Source organism: Mesoplodon mirus, assembly GCF_964341445.2.
Source record: "Mesoplodon mirus genome assembly, chromosome: 1".
In the NCBI taxonomy this organism is placed as follows: Eukaryota; Metazoa; Chordata; class Mammalia; order Artiodactyla; family Ziphiidae; genus Mesoplodon; species Mesoplodon mirus.
The window spans coordinates 62,954,679-62,976,753 of record NC_138976.1 but is presented as its reverse complement, the minus strand read 5'-3'; the positions used below and the strand labels follow the sequence as shown (position 1 = coordinate 62,976,753).

General features: G+C 33.3%; 1 protein-coding gene across 2 annotated transcripts in view; it reads right to left on the bottom strand.

Moving 5' to 3' along the window:
* Window positions 1–22,075, bottom strand: part of ZDHHC21 (zDHHC palmitoyltransferase 21) — a 62,499-nt gene that overhangs the window by 25,652 nt on the left and 14,772 nt on the right. For both annotated transcript variants that reach the window (XR_014293457.1, XM_082614495.1), the window contains exons 4-6: window positions 21,440–21,538; window positions 16,151–16,262; window positions 12,943–13,081 (exon numbers count right to left, since the gene is read on the bottom strand). Coding sequence is in view for 1 of the 2 variants with exons in the window: in XM_082614495.1 (XP_082470621.1) it covers window positions 12,943–13,081; window positions 16,151–16,262; window positions 21,440–21,538 (350 nt within the window). In the remaining variant the exon portion in view is untranslated. The remainder of the gene's footprint in view (window positions 1–12,942; window positions 13,082–16,150; window positions 16,263–21,439; window positions 21,539–22,075) is intronic.

Below are 22,075 nucleotides of genomic sequence, written 5' to 3'. Positions count from 1 at the left end.
GAGATCCTACTACCTCCACTAACATTTCAGGATACAGAGGCAAAAACACCAAATTACCCTTATACTTGCTAATGAAATAATTTTCATTTCATATTTATCTTAATTCCACACTATTCTTGGCTATTCGTGCCAAAAATAAACTAAATACATATTTCAGCAATTTTATTCATTCTAAAGTGCCCACAATAAATGACCCTATATAAATATTGAGTAAAGCCTAAATCATTTTTTAAAAATAGCAATAAATAACAGAAGTGCTCAGGATATTTTGAGATTGATTATATAAAAAGATTAAACTAAATTGTAAAGAGCTTTACTAATATTCAGAGCTACCTGCAACTAAGTCCTCTGGCTACTTCTATTCTTTGTTAGCCAAAAAGCTACGCAAATAACTCTGTGGCATAGTTCTATCCGACATCAAATCCCTAGCAACACTATTAGATAGGAGCTAATCAGAATAATAATGTATCTTCCTAGCTGAAGCTGTTGGCTGGACTGCTAAACATTATTTATTTTCCTCTTCTGAATATTGGCAGTATGTCCTTTATTCAAATTCTCACCCTTCCTTCCCCACTTCTATCACTCTCCCCATAACCTTAAATGCAGTTAGTATATTAGTTTTTGCCCTTCACATAAAAATAGATACAAAGGAATCAGCTGGAAATTATCTGAATCTACTTCATCTAAAAACAATTTAAAACATATTACTTTAGAACTATGACACAAATGACTAGTTGCATAAGCTCTACACTAATAGCTACCAATTGTTTAAGAAAGAAAACGACTGGTTTTCTCACATAGAAAGAAAGTAGAGAGAGTACTGCCTACAATATGTGATTATCAGCAGGTACATAATTTAAAAAATATTTTTAACCTACTATAATGCCTTTATAAGATGTATGTTGACAGTCTTTAGATTAGATTAACTACTAAAAATGTACTGCCTCAATGAAAAATGAAAACAGCAAAGTATGAATTTACCAAGCAGGAGATTCAATAAGCTTTCCCTGAAGAAGAAATTTTGTGATGCTTGAGTATTTTTTAAACTGCTAAAAAATATCCTCAGGGAAAAGTGTGAAAAAGAGAAATAGCAGCTTGATACTATAGAAAGAACACTGACTTAGGAACAGACAGAAATGGGCCCAAATCACACCTCTGCCAAGTGGGACAATTCTCTGCTTAAACAAGTTACTGGACCTCTCTGAATCTCAGTACCTTCTCTGTACAATGGGAACCATACTACTTATCCTCTCAAGGATATTTTAAATAAGTTGACATTTTCCACTAATCCAATTCTTACAAATTGAGAATATAAAAATCCTGAAACATATGACTAATGAAATATTCATGGATCAATAAATAATAATCTTTAGAAAGTATACTCCCTAACTATAATGATACCTTCCTTCATATTTAATCATTGGGTTGGCCAGAAAGTTCTTTTGGGTTTTTTTCCATAAGATGTTACAGAAAAACCCGAGCAAACTTTTTGGCCAACCCAATAAAATGCTATAATTTTCTAATGATGGTTTTGGTAAACAACTAGCATACAATAAGACGAAGTATATTTTTGTAATTTAATAATATGCCAAATGGCCAGGAATTTGCTTATAAACATTTAAAATAACTATGTGAAAAACAGTCAAATATAGACTTTGGCCAAAGAAAATTTATTTTATTTAATATCTATCCATTTTATTCATTTAAAATGCCACATCACTCCCCACTCTACAGGTTTTGAAATCTTTAAAATGATTTTCATCCCAATAACTACTTAAAGGAAGACACTAGTTTCAAGAGGATTTTAAGTAGAAGTTAACATTATAGCAGCATGATAAATACAAATGACGGTCAAACTAATTTGACATCTAACATTTGAAAATCTTCTCCAAATATCTCCAAGCTTATAATCTTTACTAATTTTGGATTCTGTGATTTTAACTAAAAATGCTTTATTTATCCCCATTTATTTGGAAAGACACCTATTATTACATTTCTGCAATTTTCTAAATATGAATTTTTGTCTTAATATCAACTGAGAATTTAGAGATTTTTTTTAGTTACTATTTACAAAGAAGATGGTAATACTAATTCTTCTTAGGTTTGTAGGCCTTCTTTATAAGACTTAGGATATAAATCAATACTTACAGCATAAAAATAAATCCTTTTTGGGGGCACTGATTCATGATGGATAAATTCCTTATCTTCCTTACCTCTTATTAACTCCTTCTCTAACTAAAGGATATATTAAAGTATTTCCTCAAAACTTCACATAGTAAAAACACATAAATCCTTGAAAGTCCATGATAGGTGGATATTTTAAAAGTAAAGATTAAGAAGAAATCTAAAAAGCACTGAGTTACTCTCAAAAACAATGGGGTTATTGCAAAGCAATTCAAACAATCCAGCAGAGAAAGCACTCCCCTGAAAAGAGAAAGCAAGAGAAGAGAGAAATGGAAGAAAATCAGGTCCCAAACCCTTTATTTTCCAGAGTTTGTGAACAGCCTGCTTTCTCTCAACTTTCTTTCCCATGTGCTTAATCATTAATGTACCAGTTTTCTACTAAATACAGGTTAAGTGACATCACCACTAAGTTTAAAAGTCAGTCCAATGAATAAACACTTTCATGTTAAAAAAGAAAAGAAAAGAAAAGAAACAAAAACCTAAGTAAGAGTTTTTGACACTTTCTTTTCCCACCCAGAGATAAGCACTCAGTTTTAGAACTTAACGAAAGATACTATGCTGCCATCTATCTACCTGAAAGGATATAAAGAAAAATGCAGACTACAGCTTTCACTTCCTCTGGCTGACAGAATATAGAGTCAAAGTCCATGGCATACTTTCATTGTACTTTTTCTCCGTAAGAAAGAAGCACAGTAATCAATAACACAATCTCCAAAGACAATTAGGGATATCTGGGGGGTCCTTATACCATATCCCATATAATGGAAAGAATAACAAAGTTTATGAACAACTTTACACACAAAATGAAGACCTGGATATACTTTGTTTGTTTTAGAGAAAAATGAAAGAGAGACAGGCAAGGACTTAGAAAAAACTGATGGGGCAGGATTGTTTGAAGAATATTCCACTACAAAACATTATTTTTTTTTAAATGCCAATAGTGACTTTTGTACTGAAATTATGGGCAATTTTCTACCTTTATAAAGAAATGTAATAAATGTCATCACCAAAAAAAAAAAAAACCCAAAAAACAAACAAACAAAAAAACCCTGTTATACGTAAGGGCAATTTTCTATTATTTAGCTTTAAAAATATTTGCTATAGAGTTTTTTAGTATCTTAGAAAAAATGTGACCTTAAAACCAATTTCCAATTAACTGCCTCAAGCTTTTTGTTATTCTCTTGTCCAGCAATGACTTCCTTCATCTCTCCATCTGGTTAATCTCTACCAATATTATCAAGTCCATCACCAGTCTCATTTTCTACAGCACAATAGTTCTCAAACCTTATGGCTACAATCGTATGGTTCTGCACAACTCCACAGGATATTGTTTACATAGATTATGACATGAGTGTGGTCTCCTGGAGTTGTGTAGTTTGGGAGCAATGATTAAAATCACTTGGGAAGAAATTTTTAAACAAAATGTTACTGCCAATGACACCTAGGCAGGAAGAGATTGTATGAGACTAACCCTACCAATAAGAACATTACTAAAAGCCAGATAAAATCCAATTAATTGGTAAATAAACAGTTGACTGAAGACACTGGGAAGTAGCCAAACTAGCCAGGACTTAAAGGATAAAGATCCCAGAAAGAGCAGAAATGCACTAAGGTGAGTCCTACATTCCTCAGTGCTTTTTACTTAAAGGTACTTGCCACCTCATAAACATTACATATGAAAGGTCAAGTAGAAGTGGAGGCTCAGAGTTTTCTGCAATCCCACAGAACTGGGGAAACAACAAGGAGAAGGCACAATCCACTGTTAACACTGAAGTTTCCAGCTGAGAAACTCCTGAAGGGCTATGACATAAGAGAAAGGGCGAACTGAAACTAGTTCTTTATGAAGACAAAACCCCAAATCATAAATCCTTACAAAGTCTCAATAAACACAGTAAATGTCATCTTCAAAAGCACTGCTGTATTAAGACCAATATTCTGTTATTAGCCTTAGAAATATTTATTATACAAATCCTTGACTGAATCAAGATGAGTCTTCTCTTATTGACAGTCCACAAAAGAAGTAAATCATATCTTGAAAAAGAAAGTATCAACCAGCTCTTCTACAATTTGTCATATAAAATGCCCAGTATCTAACAAAATTTATTAGATATATCAGAAGAAAGGACAAACTATCTGGAAACTACAAGAGAGAAGAAAAAAAAGTCAACGGAAACAGACCCACAAGTAGATCTCAACACTGAAGTTATCAGACATAAACATTAAAATAACTTTCATTAAAATGTTCAAAACTTTAGATGACAAATGAAGAATTTCACCAGAGAAGTGATCTATGAAAAAAATATCAAATGGAAATTATAACTGAGAAAAATATAATAACTGAATTAATAACCTCAACAGAAGGGTTTGACAGTAGATTAAACAGAGCAAAAGAGTTGAGCAGTAAACCAGAACAGGGGTCAGTAGGAAATACCTAGTCTGAAGCACAGAGGGAAAAAAAGGAAAAATGCAGGAAAGACTGCAAAAGTTATGCAGCACAGTGAGATGTCATGTGCATATAATCAGAATCCCAGAAATGCAGGAGATAAAGTTGGGCAGAAGTAACAGTTGAAGTGACACAGGCCAAGAAATGTCCATAACTTAAAAATGTCATCAAGCCACAGATTTAAGAAGTTATATAAACTCTCAAACAGGAAGAATGCAAAGAAAACAACAATGAAGCACATCACAGAATAACTGCTAAATACAAAAACAAAATGAAATCATAGGAGTTCTGGTCCAAGATGGCAAGAGAGAAGGCTCGTGAACTCAACTCTTCCCACAGACATAATGAATCTACTACTAAGCATGAAGCAAATCCCTTTGAATGAAATCCAGAAACTAGCTGAGTGAATCTTATATTGATAGATCAGGCACAGCACTAAAGAAAATCACCAAAAAACAAAGGAAGAAAGCAAGAGAAAAAGAAAGGAACAAAGGAATTACAGAACAGCCAGAAAACAATTTTTTAAATGGCAACAGTAAGTCCATACCTATCAATAATTACTTTAAATATAAAAGGACTAAATTCTACAATCAAAAGACAAAGAATGGCTGAATGGGTAAAAAAAACAAGATCCAATTATCTAGGGCCTATAAGAGATTCACTTCAGCTTTAGGGACACACAGACTGAAAGTGAAGGGATGGAAAAAGACATTCCACGCAAATGAAAACCAGAGAAAACCAGAAAACCAAAAGAAAGCAGAGGTAGCTATATTTATATCAGACGAAATAGACTTTAAGCCAAAGACTATAAGAAGAGACAAAGAAGGTCAATATAAAACAATAAAGAGTCACTCCAACAAGAGGATATAACATTTGTAAATATGATGCATGCAACACAGGAGCACCTAAATACATAAGGCAAATATTAACAGACCTGAGGGAGAACTAGACAGCATTATAATAATAGTAGGGGACTTCAGTACCTCAGTTTCAACAATGGATAGATCATCTAGACAGAAAATCAATATGGAAACATCAGACTTAAACTACATGTTAGACCAGATGGACTTAACAGACATTTAAAGAACATTCCATCCAACAACAGTAGAACACACATTCTTCTCAAGTGCACAGGAAACAGTCTCCAGGGCAAATCATATATTAGGTGGCAAAACAAACCTTAATAATTTTAAGAAGACTGAAATCATATCAAACATCTTTTCCAACCCCAATGGTATGAAACTGGAAATCATTTATAAGAAGAAAACTAGAAAATTCAAAAATATGTGGATATTAAACAGCATACTACTGAACAACCAATGGGCCAAAGAAGAAATCAAAACAGATACTAAAAAATATCGAGGCAAATTAAAATGGAAATACAACACACCAAAATTTACGAGATGCAGCAAAGACAGTTCTGAGGGAAGTTCATGGCTATAAATGCCTACATTAAGAAAAAAGGAAGATTTCAAACAAACTTTATATCTCAAGGATCTAGAAAAGGAGGAACAAAATAAGCCAAAAGTAGAAAGAAGGAAAAAAGAAAGATTAGAGTAGAAGTAAGTGAAATAGAGACTAAAAAGACAATAGAAAAGATCAAGGAGACTAAAACCTGTTTTTTTGAAATGATAAACAAAATACACAAACCTTTAGCTATACTCGCTAAAAAAAAAAGAGAACTCAAATAAATAAAATCAGAAATGAAAGAGGAGACATTGCAACTGATACCAAATACAAAGGATCATAAGAGACTACTATGAAAAATTATATACCAACAAACTGGACAACCTAGAAGAAATTGATAAATTCCTAGAAACAAACAACCTACCAACAATGAATCATGAAGAAACAGAAACTCTGAACAGACCAATTACTAGTAAGAAGATTGAATCAGTAATCAAAACCCCCAACAGTGAAAAGTCCAGGACCAAATGGCTTCATGGATGAATTCAACCAAACATTTAAAGAATTAACACTAATCCTTCTCAAACTTTTCAAAAAAAATTGAAGAGGAAGGAGGAACACTTCCAAAATATTGTACAAGGCCAGCATTAACCTGATACAAAAACCAGACAACAACACTAAAAGAAAAGAAAACCATATCTCTGATGAACAAAGGTGTGAAAATCCTCAACAAAATATTAGCAAACCAAATTCAACAATACATTAAAAGGATCATACACCATGATCAAGTGGGATTTAATTCCAGGGATGCAAAGATACTTCAAAATCTGCAAATCAATCAGTATGATATACCACATTAACAAACTGAATGATAAATATCATATGATCATCTCAAAAGATGTAGAAAAGCCCTTGACAAAATTCAACATCCATTCATGATTAAAAACTCTCAACAAACTGGGTGTAGGAGGAAACATACTTCAACATAATAAAGGCCATATATGACAAACCCACAGAAACATCAGACTCAGTGAAAAGCTGACAGCTTTTCCTCTAAGATCAGGAATGAGACAAAGATGCCCACTCTTATCACCAATATTCAACACTGGATATCAGAACAATTAGGCAAGCAAAAGAAATAAAAGACATCCATTTAGAAAGGAAGAAGTAAAACTGACATTATTTGCAGATAACATGGTATTACATATAGAAAACCTAAAGACTCAACCAAAAAACTGTTAGAACTAATAAACAAATTCATAAAGTTGCAGGATACAAAATTAATATACAAATATCAGTTGCATTTCCATATACTATCAGAAAGTTATTAAGAAAACAATCCCATTTACAATTGTATCAAAAAGAATAAAATACCTAGGAATAAATTTAACCAACAAGGTGAAAGATCTGTACAGTGAAGACACTGATGAAAGAAATTGAAGACAACACCAATAAATGGAAAGCTCTTCCACGCTCATAGATTGGAAAAATTAAATATTCTTAAAATGGACATACTACCCAAGCAATCTACAGATTCAATGCAATCTCTATCAAAATTTGACTGAATTTTTTTTCACAAAAATAGAACAAACAATCCTAAAATTTGTATGGACCCACAGAAGATCTCAAAAAACCAAAGCAATCTTAAGAAAGAAGAACCAAGCTGGAGGCATCTCATGTCTTGATTTCAAAATATATTGCAAAGCTATAGTAATCAAAATAGTATGATACTGACATAAAAAGGCACTTAGATCAATGGAACAGAATAGACAGCCCAGAAAAAAACCCACTCTTATATGGTCAATTAGTCTATGACAAAGGAGCCAAGAAGAGTCAATGGGGAAAAGACAGTCCCTTCAATAAATGGTCCTGGGAAAACAGGACAGTCGCAAGCAAAAGAATGAAACTGGACCCCTATCTTACACAATACACAAAAACCACTCAAAATGAATCAAAGGTTTTAACATAAAACCTAAACCCATAAAACTTGTGGAAGAAAGCATATTGGGTAAGCTCCTTGACGTTGGTCTTGGCAATGATTTTTTGGATTTGACACCAAAAGCAAAGTCACCAAAGCAAAATAAACTAGTGGGACTAAATCAAACTAAAAACCTTCACAAAGCATAGGAAACCACCAACAAAATGAAAAGGCAACCTATGTAATGCGAAAAAATATTTGCAAATCATATCTCTGATACAGGGTTAATATCCAAAATATATAAAGAACCCATACAACTCAACAGCAAAAATAATAATAATAATTGATTAAAAAATGGGCAGAGGGCCTTCCCTGGTGGCGCAGTGGTTGAGAGTCCGCCTGCCGATGCAGAGGACACGGGTTCGTGCCCCGGTCCGGGAAGATCCCACATGCCACGGAGCGGCTGGGCCCGTGAGCCACGGCCGCTGAGCCTGTGCGTCCAGAGCCTGTGTTCCGCAGGGGGAGAGGCCACAACAGTGAGAGGCCCACGTACCGCAAAAAAAAAAAAAAAAAGGCAGAGGACCTGAACAGACATTTTTCCAAAGAAGATATATTGATGGCCAATGGGTATGTGAAAAGGTACTCAACATCACTAATCATCAGGGAAATGCAAATCAAGACCACAATGGGATATCATCTCACACCTGTTAGATTAGAACGGCTATCATAAGAAAGATAAAAGGTAAGTGTTGGCAAGGATGTGGAGAAAAAGAAATCCTTTTGCACTTCTGGTGGGAATAGAAATTGGTGCAGCCACTATGGAAAGCAGTATGGAGACTCCTCAAAAAATTAAAAATAGAACTACCATATGATCCAGCAATTTTACCTCTAGGTATATATCCAAAGGAAATCAAAGAGATATCAGCACTCCCATGTTCACTGCAGCATTATTCACAATAGCCAAGATATGGAAGCAACTTAAGTGTCCATCAATAGATGAATGGATAAAAAAGATGTTGTATATATACACAGTGGAATTTTATTCAGCCATGAGAAAGGAGGAAGTCCTGCTATCTGTGATAACATGGATGAACCTTGATGGCCTTATACTAAGTGAAATAAGCCAAATGGTATCACTTATCTGTGGAATTAAGAAAAAAAAAGTTCAACTCATAGAAACTGAGAGTAGACAAGTAGTTGCCAGGGGCTGGGGTTGTGGGAAATAGGGAGAGGTTGGTAAAAGGGTGCAAATTTTAGCTATAAGATGAATAAGGTAAAGATCTTATGTAAAACATGGTGACCACTGTTTTATCACCATACTGTACAACTGAAATTCGCTGAGAGAAGAACTTAAATGTTCTCATAAAAAAAAAGATTAATATGTGAAGTGTTGGATGTGTTAATTAACTAGATGGGGAAATCCTTTCAAAGTGTATACATATATCAAATTATCATAATGCACAATTTAAGTATCTTATAAATTTATATGTTAATTATATAATTATGCCTCAAGAAAGCTGAAATAATATAAATAACTAAATCATAAAAGCAGTCAGAGAAAAGATACACTACTTCAATGGAGGAACAATAAAACTAACAACTGACTTTACAACAGAAATGATGGAAACCAGGAGACAAGGAAATAACATCTTTTAAAACCTGAAAATAACTCCAAACGTATGATTCTATGCTAGGCAAACAAATCCTTCAAAAATGAAAGAGAAATAAAGACATTTTCAGATGAACCAAAACTGGGAGCATCTGTTCCAGTACACTTCCACCAAGAGGCAGAAAAAAAATACTCCCAGAAAGAAACTTAGAAACTTACGAAGACATGAAGGACTAGAAAAAGCATCAATATGTGGGTAACTCTAAACAAATAGTGACTTCATATAACATATGTATTATAACACATAATATATAAATGACAATAATTACTTCTTGTTGTCATGAGTTTTAGTTCAACATCTATTTTATGCGCCCAGAATACCAAAAACGATGATAGGAGGGGTTCTAAGGCCACTACATTTACTATCACAGCAATGTTTAAAGTACCAACTTATATCAAACTTCAGAAAACCAAGGAAGAATGTTTTGATCTCTGGGAAAACCACTTTAAAAAGAGTAAAAGGAGAAACACCATGAGAAGGGATAAATTGGAAATCTTTTTTAATTGAAAATTTCCAAGCAGGTAAGAAAAGAAGAAAAATGGAAACAAAGAACAGATGGGTCAAATAGAAAATACACAGTAAGATGATAGGATTAATATGTCACAGTAATTAAAAATGGACTATTCCAATTAGAAGACAAAGATTATCAAACTAAACTTAAAAAAAAAGAAATATTTGGTGTCTACAAGGCACACTGACAAGACATAACTGATAAAGGTTGAAAGTAAAAAGATAGAAAAAGACATACCATGAAAATACTAACCAAAACAAAGCTGATATAGCTAAATTAATAACAAAGAAAAACACTGTAAGGCAAGAATAATTACTACAGATAAAAAGGTATAATTTATAATGATACAAGAATTAATCTGGACTTCCCTGGTGGCACAGTGGTTAAGAATCCAACTGCCAGTGCAGGGGACACAGGTTTGAGCCCCGGTCCGGGAAGATCCCATATGCCACAGAGCAAATGAGCCTGTGTACCAGAACTACTGAACCTGCACTCTAGAGCCCGCGAGCCACAACTACTGAGCCCTCTTACCACAACTACTGAAGCCTGCGTGCCTAGAGCCCATGCTCCGCAACGAGAGAAGCCACCGCAATGAGAAGCCTGCGCACCGTAACAAAGAGTAGCCCCCGCTTGCCGCAACTAGAGAAAGCCCGCGCAGCAACGAAGACCCAATGCAGCCAAAAATAAATTAATTAATTAATTTTAAAAAAATAAAAGAGCCAGATACTTAATATTTTAGGCTTTTAGGCCATATGCCTCTCTCACAACTATTCAACTCTGCTGTTGTAGCACAAAAACAATCATAAACATATGTAAATAGACGAGAGCAGCTGTGTTTCAAGGAAAACTTTATTAACAAAAACAGGCAGAGGAAAAAGACGAAAAAAAAACAGGCAGAGGTTCAAACTTATCCCAATGCCCATAGTTTGCCAATCCCTTCACTATACTATAATGCATTCCCTCCTAGAGAAGCTCTAGTAGCTTTTCATTAATACCACTAAATTTTACCTCTCTCAGTTTTTAAAACATTCTGATCTTAATCTTACTGGTAAATTTTTATTTTAATGCTTTTCTTATTAGGCTCAATCTACTTGAAACAGGTTACTCTTGGGAGAATATGTATAACCTTTTACATATTTTAACTACAATACCAATTATATCAGAAATTAACCTATAATTGAGATTCAAACCCAGGGAGTTTGGCTTTAAAGTCACACTCATGGCTAGGTCACCTCACACAGTTGTTGTGGGAATTAAAAGAAATAACACGTGCAGAAAAAGTACCTTGTCGACCCTAAATGACTCTCTAAATATTAGCTGCTATTGCATTAGAACTTTTGATCTGGATGTTTTGGGTGACCATTCTTTTGTACCTGGTCTTATTAGAAAGTAAAATTAAAATATGAGAAAGCATAAAAAAAGAAATTAATCTATAAATAAAACGTTTCTAAAACCATAGTACTAGCATACACTAAAGTGTGTGTGATGATGTCAAACACCTATATTTACAGTTCTCCCTTTTGAACTTTTTTCGGTTATTAGTTTTTAATTGCTCACTCTGTATTTAATAAGGAGAATTATCACAAGGCCCCACTAATATATGCAACTAAGCAACAACAGTAAATATCTTCTTTTAATTAAACACAATGACCATGTGTATAAAAAAGATCTAAATATGCAGAACTTAAAGACCTTCTCTCAATCGCTCTCTTATTACAAAATTTAATTGTATGTACCACCACCGAACTTGTTATTTTTAATAAAAAAGATTTAAACAGTATAAAATGATATAAATAGGAAAGAAAACACCCTTCTCCATCAGGGAATCTATTCCTTCTTCCTTCTTCCTTCTCTCTTCCCTACCGGTTTCCCCACACGCACCCTTGATCATACTCTCTCTCTCTCTCTCCCACACACAACACACACACACACACACACACACACACACACAGGGCATTTTAAAAACACAATCTAAGTCCAAATGACACATAGGATCAGGCTCAAATACCAGTTCTACACACAAAGCACACAAGATATGATTCAGAAAACACAAAATCAGGTTCAAATCCCAGCTCTACAACTAAAACCAGTTTAATAATCACTTCCTAGCTTTTCATCTTCAGTAACTATTTATTCAACCGCTATTAGTCTGTTTCCATCTACAAAATGGGGGAAAATCATACCCACCTCATGTGGCTGTAGTGAGCATTAACATGAGAGTTAAAATCACACGCCCATAGCATAGTGTTGATATACAGTCAAGCCTTAAATTCCTAGGTGATGCTATTACCACCGCCACCACTAACACCACCATTCTGGGCAAATCTTGTTAACATCTATGGTAGTTCCTCTACAAAATGGAAAAAGCAATGCCTCAAACGGTGTATGTAATAACTTTTTAAGGCATCCTGCAAATTCGTCTTGTCCCTTCTCTCAAGAACTTAATGTTCCTTTGAGAACCTTTAAGAATTAAACTAGGCTATTTTTATTCCTGAGAAGAAATAAGAAGCTAACATTTTTCACTTTGTTTTTCATTACTGTAGATATTTTTAAACCAATATATTATTAAGAGATCTAATATGTCACTTTTTAAAGAACTCAAAACTAATAAATAATCATAAATAGATGTGGTTAAAAGGCAATGTCAGAACAGGGTCCACTTTCTCAATTCCAATATATTTTAAAATGCACCAATTTGAGAGTTTATGTTTGTTGTTTTTGTTTTCAATTTTCTGCACTTAAAAGCACCACATGTTAATAACTGTATAATATAGTTGCTCTAACATTAGTTGATATAAACATTTCTTACCAAGTTATGCTTTTTTAGTGGAAGAAAGTAATAATAGTGGCAGAAAGAAAACATCAGTGCATAGCAAGTAAGAAGTTCAGTGTAGAAACACAACTGCAGAAAAAGCCAATGATTATCTTCACCAACACAATTGTTAATCCTGAAGAAAAAAAGGAGAAAGAAAAAATATTTCAAACTTTAATGTTAATTTTAGTATGGTAAAACTAGAGATAAACGCAAACACACACAAACTTCACATAAAGCACAAACTTCATATGTGTTTTACTTCACGGAGGTACGCTAAAGTCACTCAAACCTAAAAGCAAAGAGTACATAAGATACGACACAAATATGCCACTTCACATTTGTAAAGCACATTCTACTTTTTAAAGAAGTCCTGTATATGATTCCCCTTCAACTCAACAACAACCCAGTGAGGCAAGGAAGAACAGATGGCAGCCTCCTTGCTTCACTGATACAAAAAAGGAACAAAGGAGTTAGGACAATTGCCAGAGGATGTACAGTTAGGAGAGACAGTGGTCAAGAGAACAAGAACCCTCTTCTCTATACTGCCCCTCCACTGCAGCATTCTAGCTGTGCAGACCAATTTGAATGATGTGAAGTAAAATAACTTAAACCTGCCACTCTGATATACTGCTAAGCATTCACAATTTTTCTTACTTTTAAAATCTAACCTTGGTTCCTGAAAATAAACACATATTCAAAAGTATTTATAAATTCTTAAAGCTACATTTCCACCAATATAACAGTGAACCACAACTAGGAAAAAGGATTAATGTCATAATCCCAAAGTATTCAAGATTAATGCAAGCTATTTTATTGTTCCAAGGTTATTTATTGTACCTAAATTTTCAAAATATTTTACAATTCCAGCAGAAAACCCTAGTTCAAAACTACAAATTACCTTTCACAAATGCTTTCATTTCAATATAGCATTACACTGCCACTATTTGAAAAAATAAATAAATAGGGTCAAATTCCTAACTTAAATTGTTGTTTTAAAGGTGTGCTAACTATTTTTTTAAATCAGATATACAACTGAACAGAAAACCTGGAAGAGGCATTTCTTAGACTAAAGAGTGCATGCTTCGTAAACAAGAAAACTTCCTGTGTTTTGTTATCTGCAAGCAAGGCTACCAGAGAAGGGTGCTTCTGTATGCACTCAAAAATACTCTTCAATAGCTGTTGCTTGAAAGATGACTTACACTTGCCCCATTCCTTTCTGTCCCCCCAAAATTTGAGTAATAACTGCTATGATCATGGCATTTTTCTTAAGCACAGAACTTTAAGAAACACTAAGATAATCTACATGTAAGAGTTCTTTTGGTAGCAAGTTCCTTGGAAGGAGTGATTAGAGCCAAAAACAGAGTAAACCTTGAGGTCATCAGAGAACTGACCTCCAAATCCAAAGCTGTTAAGCAGTTAAGATAATGCAATTTCTGAAAAAAGTTTAAAATTCTCCTTACTTCTAGTTTATACTGTACATTTCCCTCACTCTCTGAATATCTCAGCATTTCTCTATTAGGGAATTCAATCACATAAATCCCTAAATCTACTCAGGCCCCCTGGTCTACCCTCCCTTCCTATGCTCCAGCTCTTTGTACTTTCACTCTTCTTCCCACCAGTGTTCTGAGAAGGTGACTAAAACTATGGAGGCACAAGGCCTAGGAACAGAGAGCTCACCCCAATCTTAGAATTTTGGTTAAACAGCACCTTATTTTGTCACCAAGTCAATCTTTATTCCTTGAAAATAAATAAATAAATAAATAAATAAATAAAATCACTAATCTATATAGTACCAAAACAGTTCCTAGTTGATTATTTTTTAAGCTTAAGTTATTGCATTCACTTAAAAGGAGGTATCAATATCCAACCAACTATCCTGAACATTTATTAGATTTTTAATCAGAAATATTACTCTGAAAAGTGTATCAAACTGAGTTTTTAAGTGTGATTACCCCTTACCTGAGTACATGTCTTATATAGCTTTAAAAAATCTACTACTATTGCAACTGTAAACAGAACACTGAGGTTTGTAAAATCACTTGAGAATGAATCTGTTTAAAGTCAACGCACATTTTTTCAACACCAACTGTATGTTATATACTAAACTATCCTGTTGATGGAATTTTCAACTTTTTTACATAGTAACAAAGTGCTTTTACTTTTTCTTAATCTCAGGAAATTACCTTGTATTTAAACAATCAGTTTATAGTGAAAACCAAATTCTTACTAAAAGCTTGCTAATAATAACTTGTGTTATCAAAAATAAGGGAAACTCTAAATTGATTAGCATTACTAGGCAAAGCTAAACTCTACGCTGAGTCAACCTTAGATAAGTGCAATTATAAATTTAAGAAGATTATTACGTAGCTAACTTTGCATATATGCATGTATGTGTGTACAAACATAAATATATATGTATATAGATATATTTATAAAGTGCTACACCATACCAGTTTAAATATTTATACAGAGATCCCATGCTAGGAAAGCAGAATTAAATACAATATCTTTTTCACAGATTTTTGTGACAGCTTTGAAATGAGATACAATGAAGAACTCTCACAGCATTTGTTTTCAAAAATTCTATTTCTCAACTGAACATTTTCTTTAAATATTACAAGAGAGCCCCCTATTGACCAAAAATGTTGGCAGTTCAGCAGAATCAGCTAACTACCACTTTTCACACATCCAGCCAGCATGTAATATTAATACCTATTACCAATTCATAACACTGAAAAAGGCTGAAAGTGGGTGAAATGAGGTATAAGGGTATCTGAAATGTGTTACTCTTTAATTAAACAAATTGGAAGGGAAATACAAACAATGAGATGTATACGGTTTATTACAGTTAGAAACAATAACAGCTACTATATTTAGATTTAAGTATTTTCTATGTCAGATACTATACTGAATGCTTTACATACATTGCCTCATTTAATAAAACCACCTTAGTTCTTTTGTTTATTTGGGTTCATGTTAATTCTTAGTTTTCTGCTCTAATATCTCCTTGTGAGAAAACATAGGATCTCTGGAAAAAATGACTTTGGGAGTTGACAGAACCATATGATCAAATAAAGGGATCTTCATTAAAAGGTTTTCTTAAACTGTATAACTCTAATATAACCTTTGTTTAAATCTGCTAAGCACTAAGATTTATTTTTTATTACCTTTTTTTCCAAAAAGTGAATTACTTATTTCTTACCACGGACAGTGATGATCCATTCTTCTAACACAGTGGCCACAGCGGCTGCAGTGATGGGAACGCTTTGGTCTCATCAAATTACACTTGTTACACAATTCCCAGAACTCCCTTTCTAGAGAAGGAAATTAAAATCCATTTAATAAAGGCACATGAATAATGTTGAAATTTAGCAACAAGTGTTTAGAAGAGTTTATAGGAATTCTTCGATATATATGTCTAAGTCTTCAGTGTAAATGTTTGCCAAAAATGTTGCTGCTCTATTCTATGCACATTTTATTTTGTACGTTTCTAATTTTAAACACTATAAAAATAAGACACTATTAATAGTCAAACTAAGAGATAGAAAACAACATATTTGGGTTTAAGCATATTGTTGTAAGTAAAATTTAATGACAAAACCCCGAAGTACAACCAAATTATTACATTAAAACAGAATTATATTTAAACAAATTAATTTCTAGAAATTTATTATCTAAAGGCTCTAAAGAAGAAAAAGTGCTGAGTATTGGTTTAATAGATTAATAAGTCAAAATCAATCGTATGATATCGTAAGAAAAACAGAGATGGCATCCCCCCAAACTCCCCACACGAAACCATTTTTTTAAATATTAATGGATTCATTTGGGAATGAGATAGGGTTGGAAAAAGATTTCAGATGGCTTTAAGAGGTACTAGAATAGTTTCAGAAGTGAAGAAGATTACAAGAAGATTACTATTTAACAGAAATAAAGGAGTTCTTTACAAAATTCTATCCTACCACCAAGTAGCAATTTCCTCTAGTCTGTTGTGAAAGAGCACACAATTAAGCTTTGTGCTAAAAACATGAAGTTTACAGGAATAAAGGGAAAAGTCATTTGTTTTCATTAAGAACTGCTCTAATTAGATCCATAAAAACTCTATGGGACAGTCATCTACCAAGATAAGGCAATTGTTATATAGAACATATCATTTTAATATTTCTTGAAATGGAATTTTTTAATAAACATTCTTAAACTTTATATCACTTATGGAAAACTATATCCTAACCTCACTAAAAGTATGGGCATAGTAAAATTAACCTAACTCCAATACTCAGAGTATTAGTATATGCAAAGTGTGACCTAGCACACAGTAAGTAGTAACTAAATCCTTGCTAAAGCATGAAAAGTTTAAAAATTTTTTAAATGAAAGATTCTAAATATAAGTAATAGAATTGTGGGTAGTTTTCAATTTTCTAAAAAGATACCCTATTTTAATTCCATTATTTCTAGTTTAATGGCCAGAAGTAAAATCAATATACTGGAATTTTATAGTAAAGTGTTAGAAAAACATTCTGCTACAAATGTCTCTGAAGAAATCAATAAAGTATGAATAAAAGCTATATCAAATCAACTGTTCATTCCAATAATATGAAAGTTGAGAAATTATCTTTTACATTTAAAATATTTCACTTTAAAATAAAATTCTCTTCCATTTCTTACTTACAATCCTTATTTTAATGAAAACATATTACATGAGAGGGCAACAATATTAAAGCTTAATTTAGGTACAATTAAACTATGATAATTTAACTGTTAGTGAAACAGAAATATTTCATATGTAGCATAATACCAGGTCACAAGCATGTCACTTTTTTTTCCCCCTAGATGTTAGTGGATGTTAGATGTTCCCAAATATCCCAATGTTAAAACTTTGAATTCACATACTACAAGGAATATGGTCAGGAAGGAGACTCTCTTCGATGAGCCGATTTTCATTAAAAGACAACATGAAAACTTTATGTTCTTAAACCAGCCCCTTAAAAAATAAATATGGGGTATTCGCTATTGGCAATTTCAGCACATAATACTGCAAAGAATAAATTATTTATTTCATACTTAAAATGTTGTATCCTCAGAAAAGAGCGTTTGGCTAGAGTCAGAGAAAGACTGTAATTCATTCTGTAGTGTAGACTATGGTTGGCAAACTACGGTGAACAGGGAAATCCAGGCCACCACCTGTTTTTGTGTGACCCATGAGGTAAGAATGTTTTTTACAAATTTAAATGATTGAAAATGATAATGATCATAACAATAATAATTTGTGGTATATAAAAATCTTGGAATTTAAATTTCAGTGTCTATACATAAAGCTTTATTTGAACACAGCTATGCCCGTTCATTTACATATTTCTATGGCTGCTTTTGGGCTACAATGACAGAGCTGAGGACTTGTGACAGAGACCATATGGTCCATAAAGCTCAAAATATTTGCTATCTGGCCCTTAACAGTACAGAAGAATGTGTTGACCTACGGTCTGGAACATAAATTTGTTCAAAGAAAGGGTATGAGCCATTTAAGGCTCAATTTAAGATGTAAGAATCTAAAATGAAAAATACGAATGAAAATGCACATTTTCACACACAAGTACACACACACATTTATGTTTTTAGAAAAGAAAAAAAATCACTATTTTTAAAATCCAGAAATTATCTATGTTTTTGCTTTGCAGAGCAAGAAAAAAAGCCATCCATCTTAACCTACCACCCTATGTATCTATAAACCATTTCTTAGTTTTCTTAGTCTTCTCCCTTTTTTCTTCTTCAGGGTTTATTCATGTCCAAATAGGATCTTGATGACTGATACATTCTGGTGTCTGATGGTCACCTACAAGACTTTTGTACTACCCATCTAACAAAATAAAATAAAAGCCTATGGGAGACAGAATCCAACTGCTAATTTATGGTAGCTATAGAAGATAAAAAATTAACAGATACATTTTTTAAAGGAAAGAAAAATCAAAACATAAAACAAATAAAAGAAAAAAGGTAAACTCTATAAATGATAGATGCTCTTTAATGTAAGGTAAACAGCATCTCATTGTTTAACAGGGAACCTTATTAATGCTGTAAATGCATGAATGACTATAAAGCAAGATTTGGTTTGGTTTATCCCTCAAAAAGGAAGGAATCACCTTCTATTTGAGTCTTTTAAAAGACTCACATATTAGAGGGCCTTTTCTCAATTACTATATCTCAAATCACAAACTAATGTTTTGGGGAGAAAAATATAACTTGAAACTACAAAAATCAATACAAGGGTTGGGTTTTAACAGAGGTTTTCTGACAGAATCGGTTGCCAGTGTAGCTTTATAACAATACCAAGAGACTTTGGAAACATTAAAATGTGATAAATGACTGCATGTTTTTTTGGTTGGGCAAATGGGAACTCTTCACTGAAGAAAAACAAGCCAAATGTCAATGAGACCAGATATAATGCAAATATCCAAACAGTTGGCAAGACGCCACGGTGTCCTCCATCACTGGAGTCTGTAAGCTAAAGGTAACACAGCAGTTTCAGGTGGATTCAATCTGACCCACAGGTATAATCTGTTTGGTATTTATTTTAAAACAATGCTTTAAAATTTTTGAATTAGTTGCCAATATTTTTAAAAATCATGAAATGTCTCATAAAAATTGAGATTCCATATTTTCTCTTCAAAAACTGTAGTATCTAATAATACCAGGCCTGTATGACTATTTCACTGTAGCTGAACAGTGCCACTCCCTTTAGATAAGATATGAGATTTTCAACATAAAATAGTTCCTCCCTGGCCCCTTTCACTGATTTGCAGTATCTGACAGATGCAGGCATTTGAATGTTTGACCACAGCAAACTAAAGATTTCATCAGAAATGAGTCCTGAGTTAGGAAAAGCCTGCTTCTTTGATTTTCTGATAACATTGGGTTTTAGAGTTGAAGTAGAAAATACATGTATCAATATTTTAGAGAGCCTTTGGTTTAGGCTAGTAGAGAAGAGAAATTCTATACAAATTACAGAGTGCCATCCTCCCTGTCCAAACACAGGTACACGTGCGCGCGCACACACATGATAACTGCTAAATGACAGTGATACTGCTTCTATAAATTAATAAAAACTAAATATTCAAGATAATTTTCAGAAACTTCTACATAAACATCAGTGTCATATCATTCCCACTTAATCATTAAACTTGCAAGACCAAGTAAGCCCCAAATGATGGATCTCAAAAAACAGTCGGAAACTAAAGGGAGGCTATCTAAGTGACCTAACAGTTAATCTAATTTTGGAAAGAATTAGTACATTGGTTCCCAAACTTTGTGACACGCTAGAATCACCTTGGATCTTTCAAAAATACGGATACCTGGCTCTCACCCCCAGATATCCTGATTTAATTAATATGGGATGTGATCTGGACATTGAGGTTTTTTAAAGCTCCCCATGTGGCTCTAATGTACAGCAAGTTCGGAAACTACTATAAAAAATTTTCTGGTTCTATAATGTATAACAAAGACATATAAATTTCTTTCTAGAAGAAAGTACAGCGAGTTCTCAAAGCTTACATAGCAAATGATGGAAAAGTGAAACTTGGGAAAGAGGGTAAAGGAGGTTTACTATATCTGGCATGTAATAAAACAAGCAATACATTTGTAATTTTTTGTGTGTTGCCTGAATGGTTACTATGCAATAAACTGACCAAAAATTACCTTCATTGACACTAGAATAAAAGGCTTTCAAAATTTTCACTGAATTGTTTGAACTTGAAGAAATATAGGCAATAGTATTATAATACTACAAATATTTAAGCAATATTATATCAATAATATCATGAAGTGGCACCATCAAAAAATTCCTTTAGGGCTTCCCTGGTGGCGCAGTGGTTGAGAGTCCGCCTGCCGATGCAGGGGACACGGGTTTGTGCCCCGGTCTGGGAGGATCCCACATGCCGCGGAGTGGCTGGGCCCGTGAGCCATGGCCGCTGAGCCTGCGCGTCCGGAGCCTGTGCTCCGCAACGGGAGAGGCCACAACACTGAGAGGCCCGCATACCGCAAAAAAAAAAAAAAAAAAAAAAAAAAAAAAAAAAAAAAATTCCTTTACTAAATAAAAATATAATTTCTCAGTAATTATATATCATTCAACAAATACTTACTTAGCAACTATTACTAAGTGACAGAGACTATTTAGGCACTAAGGATACAGTACTGAACAAATGAAGAAAACAACACAAAGAATCTACACCCTCACAGAGGTTATATAGATCTGGAGTGGGAGGAGGGAGAGACAAATAAATAAACAAGTAAAGTGAAAAGGAGAGCCAGAGAGTGGGGGATATGAGGAGTCAGCTAAGATTTGTGGTTTTAAATTGAGAAGTCTGGAAAGGAAACAATTGAGGAAAGACTTGAAAGTGGCGTTACATGACATATATAATTAATATACTAAAGGCAGTCAAATACATTAATAAAGATGATAATTCTGGCATTGTAAAACTGATAAATCTGAAGGGTACCATACCTCCATGTGGGATCTTTGGGTTCTCAGGGAGTCTTCCTGGATCAGTTATTGAGGCCCTCACTAAGGCAACCAGACAAAATATGGCAATGCCATAGAATACTTGGAAATAAACAAACAAATAAGTAAATAAATAAAATTAGTATTTACCCTTCAAAACATTTTTCAACAAGCATATCTAAAGGATAAATGTATATTTTAATTAATACCATCAGGATAAATAATTTTCAAAAATAAGATGGAAAGATGATTAATTCATTTCATTCATCAAATAATACTGCCAAGAGGATTATCTAAAATGTAGTAATTTTAAATAGTTATTTTGTATAATAATAACTGATAAACTTGTTATAAACCAGATTCTTTATTAACAGAAATTCCCTACTAATATTGGTATAAATGAATCCCTTTTAATTATTACATGTACTATATTTGACAGAATCGAAGCAGCATTTTTAAACCTATGCTACAATTAAACTTTTTCATTAACTCTAAGTGGCTAGCTTCAAAATTACATTGGATTAGTGATGTTCAATTGCTCTTTTCAAAAGATCTTAAGATAGTTAATTTGAAAATAAAAAATCTAGAAATTTTTGTGTTTTAAAATGAATAACCAGAAAAAATAACAGTAAAGGAAAA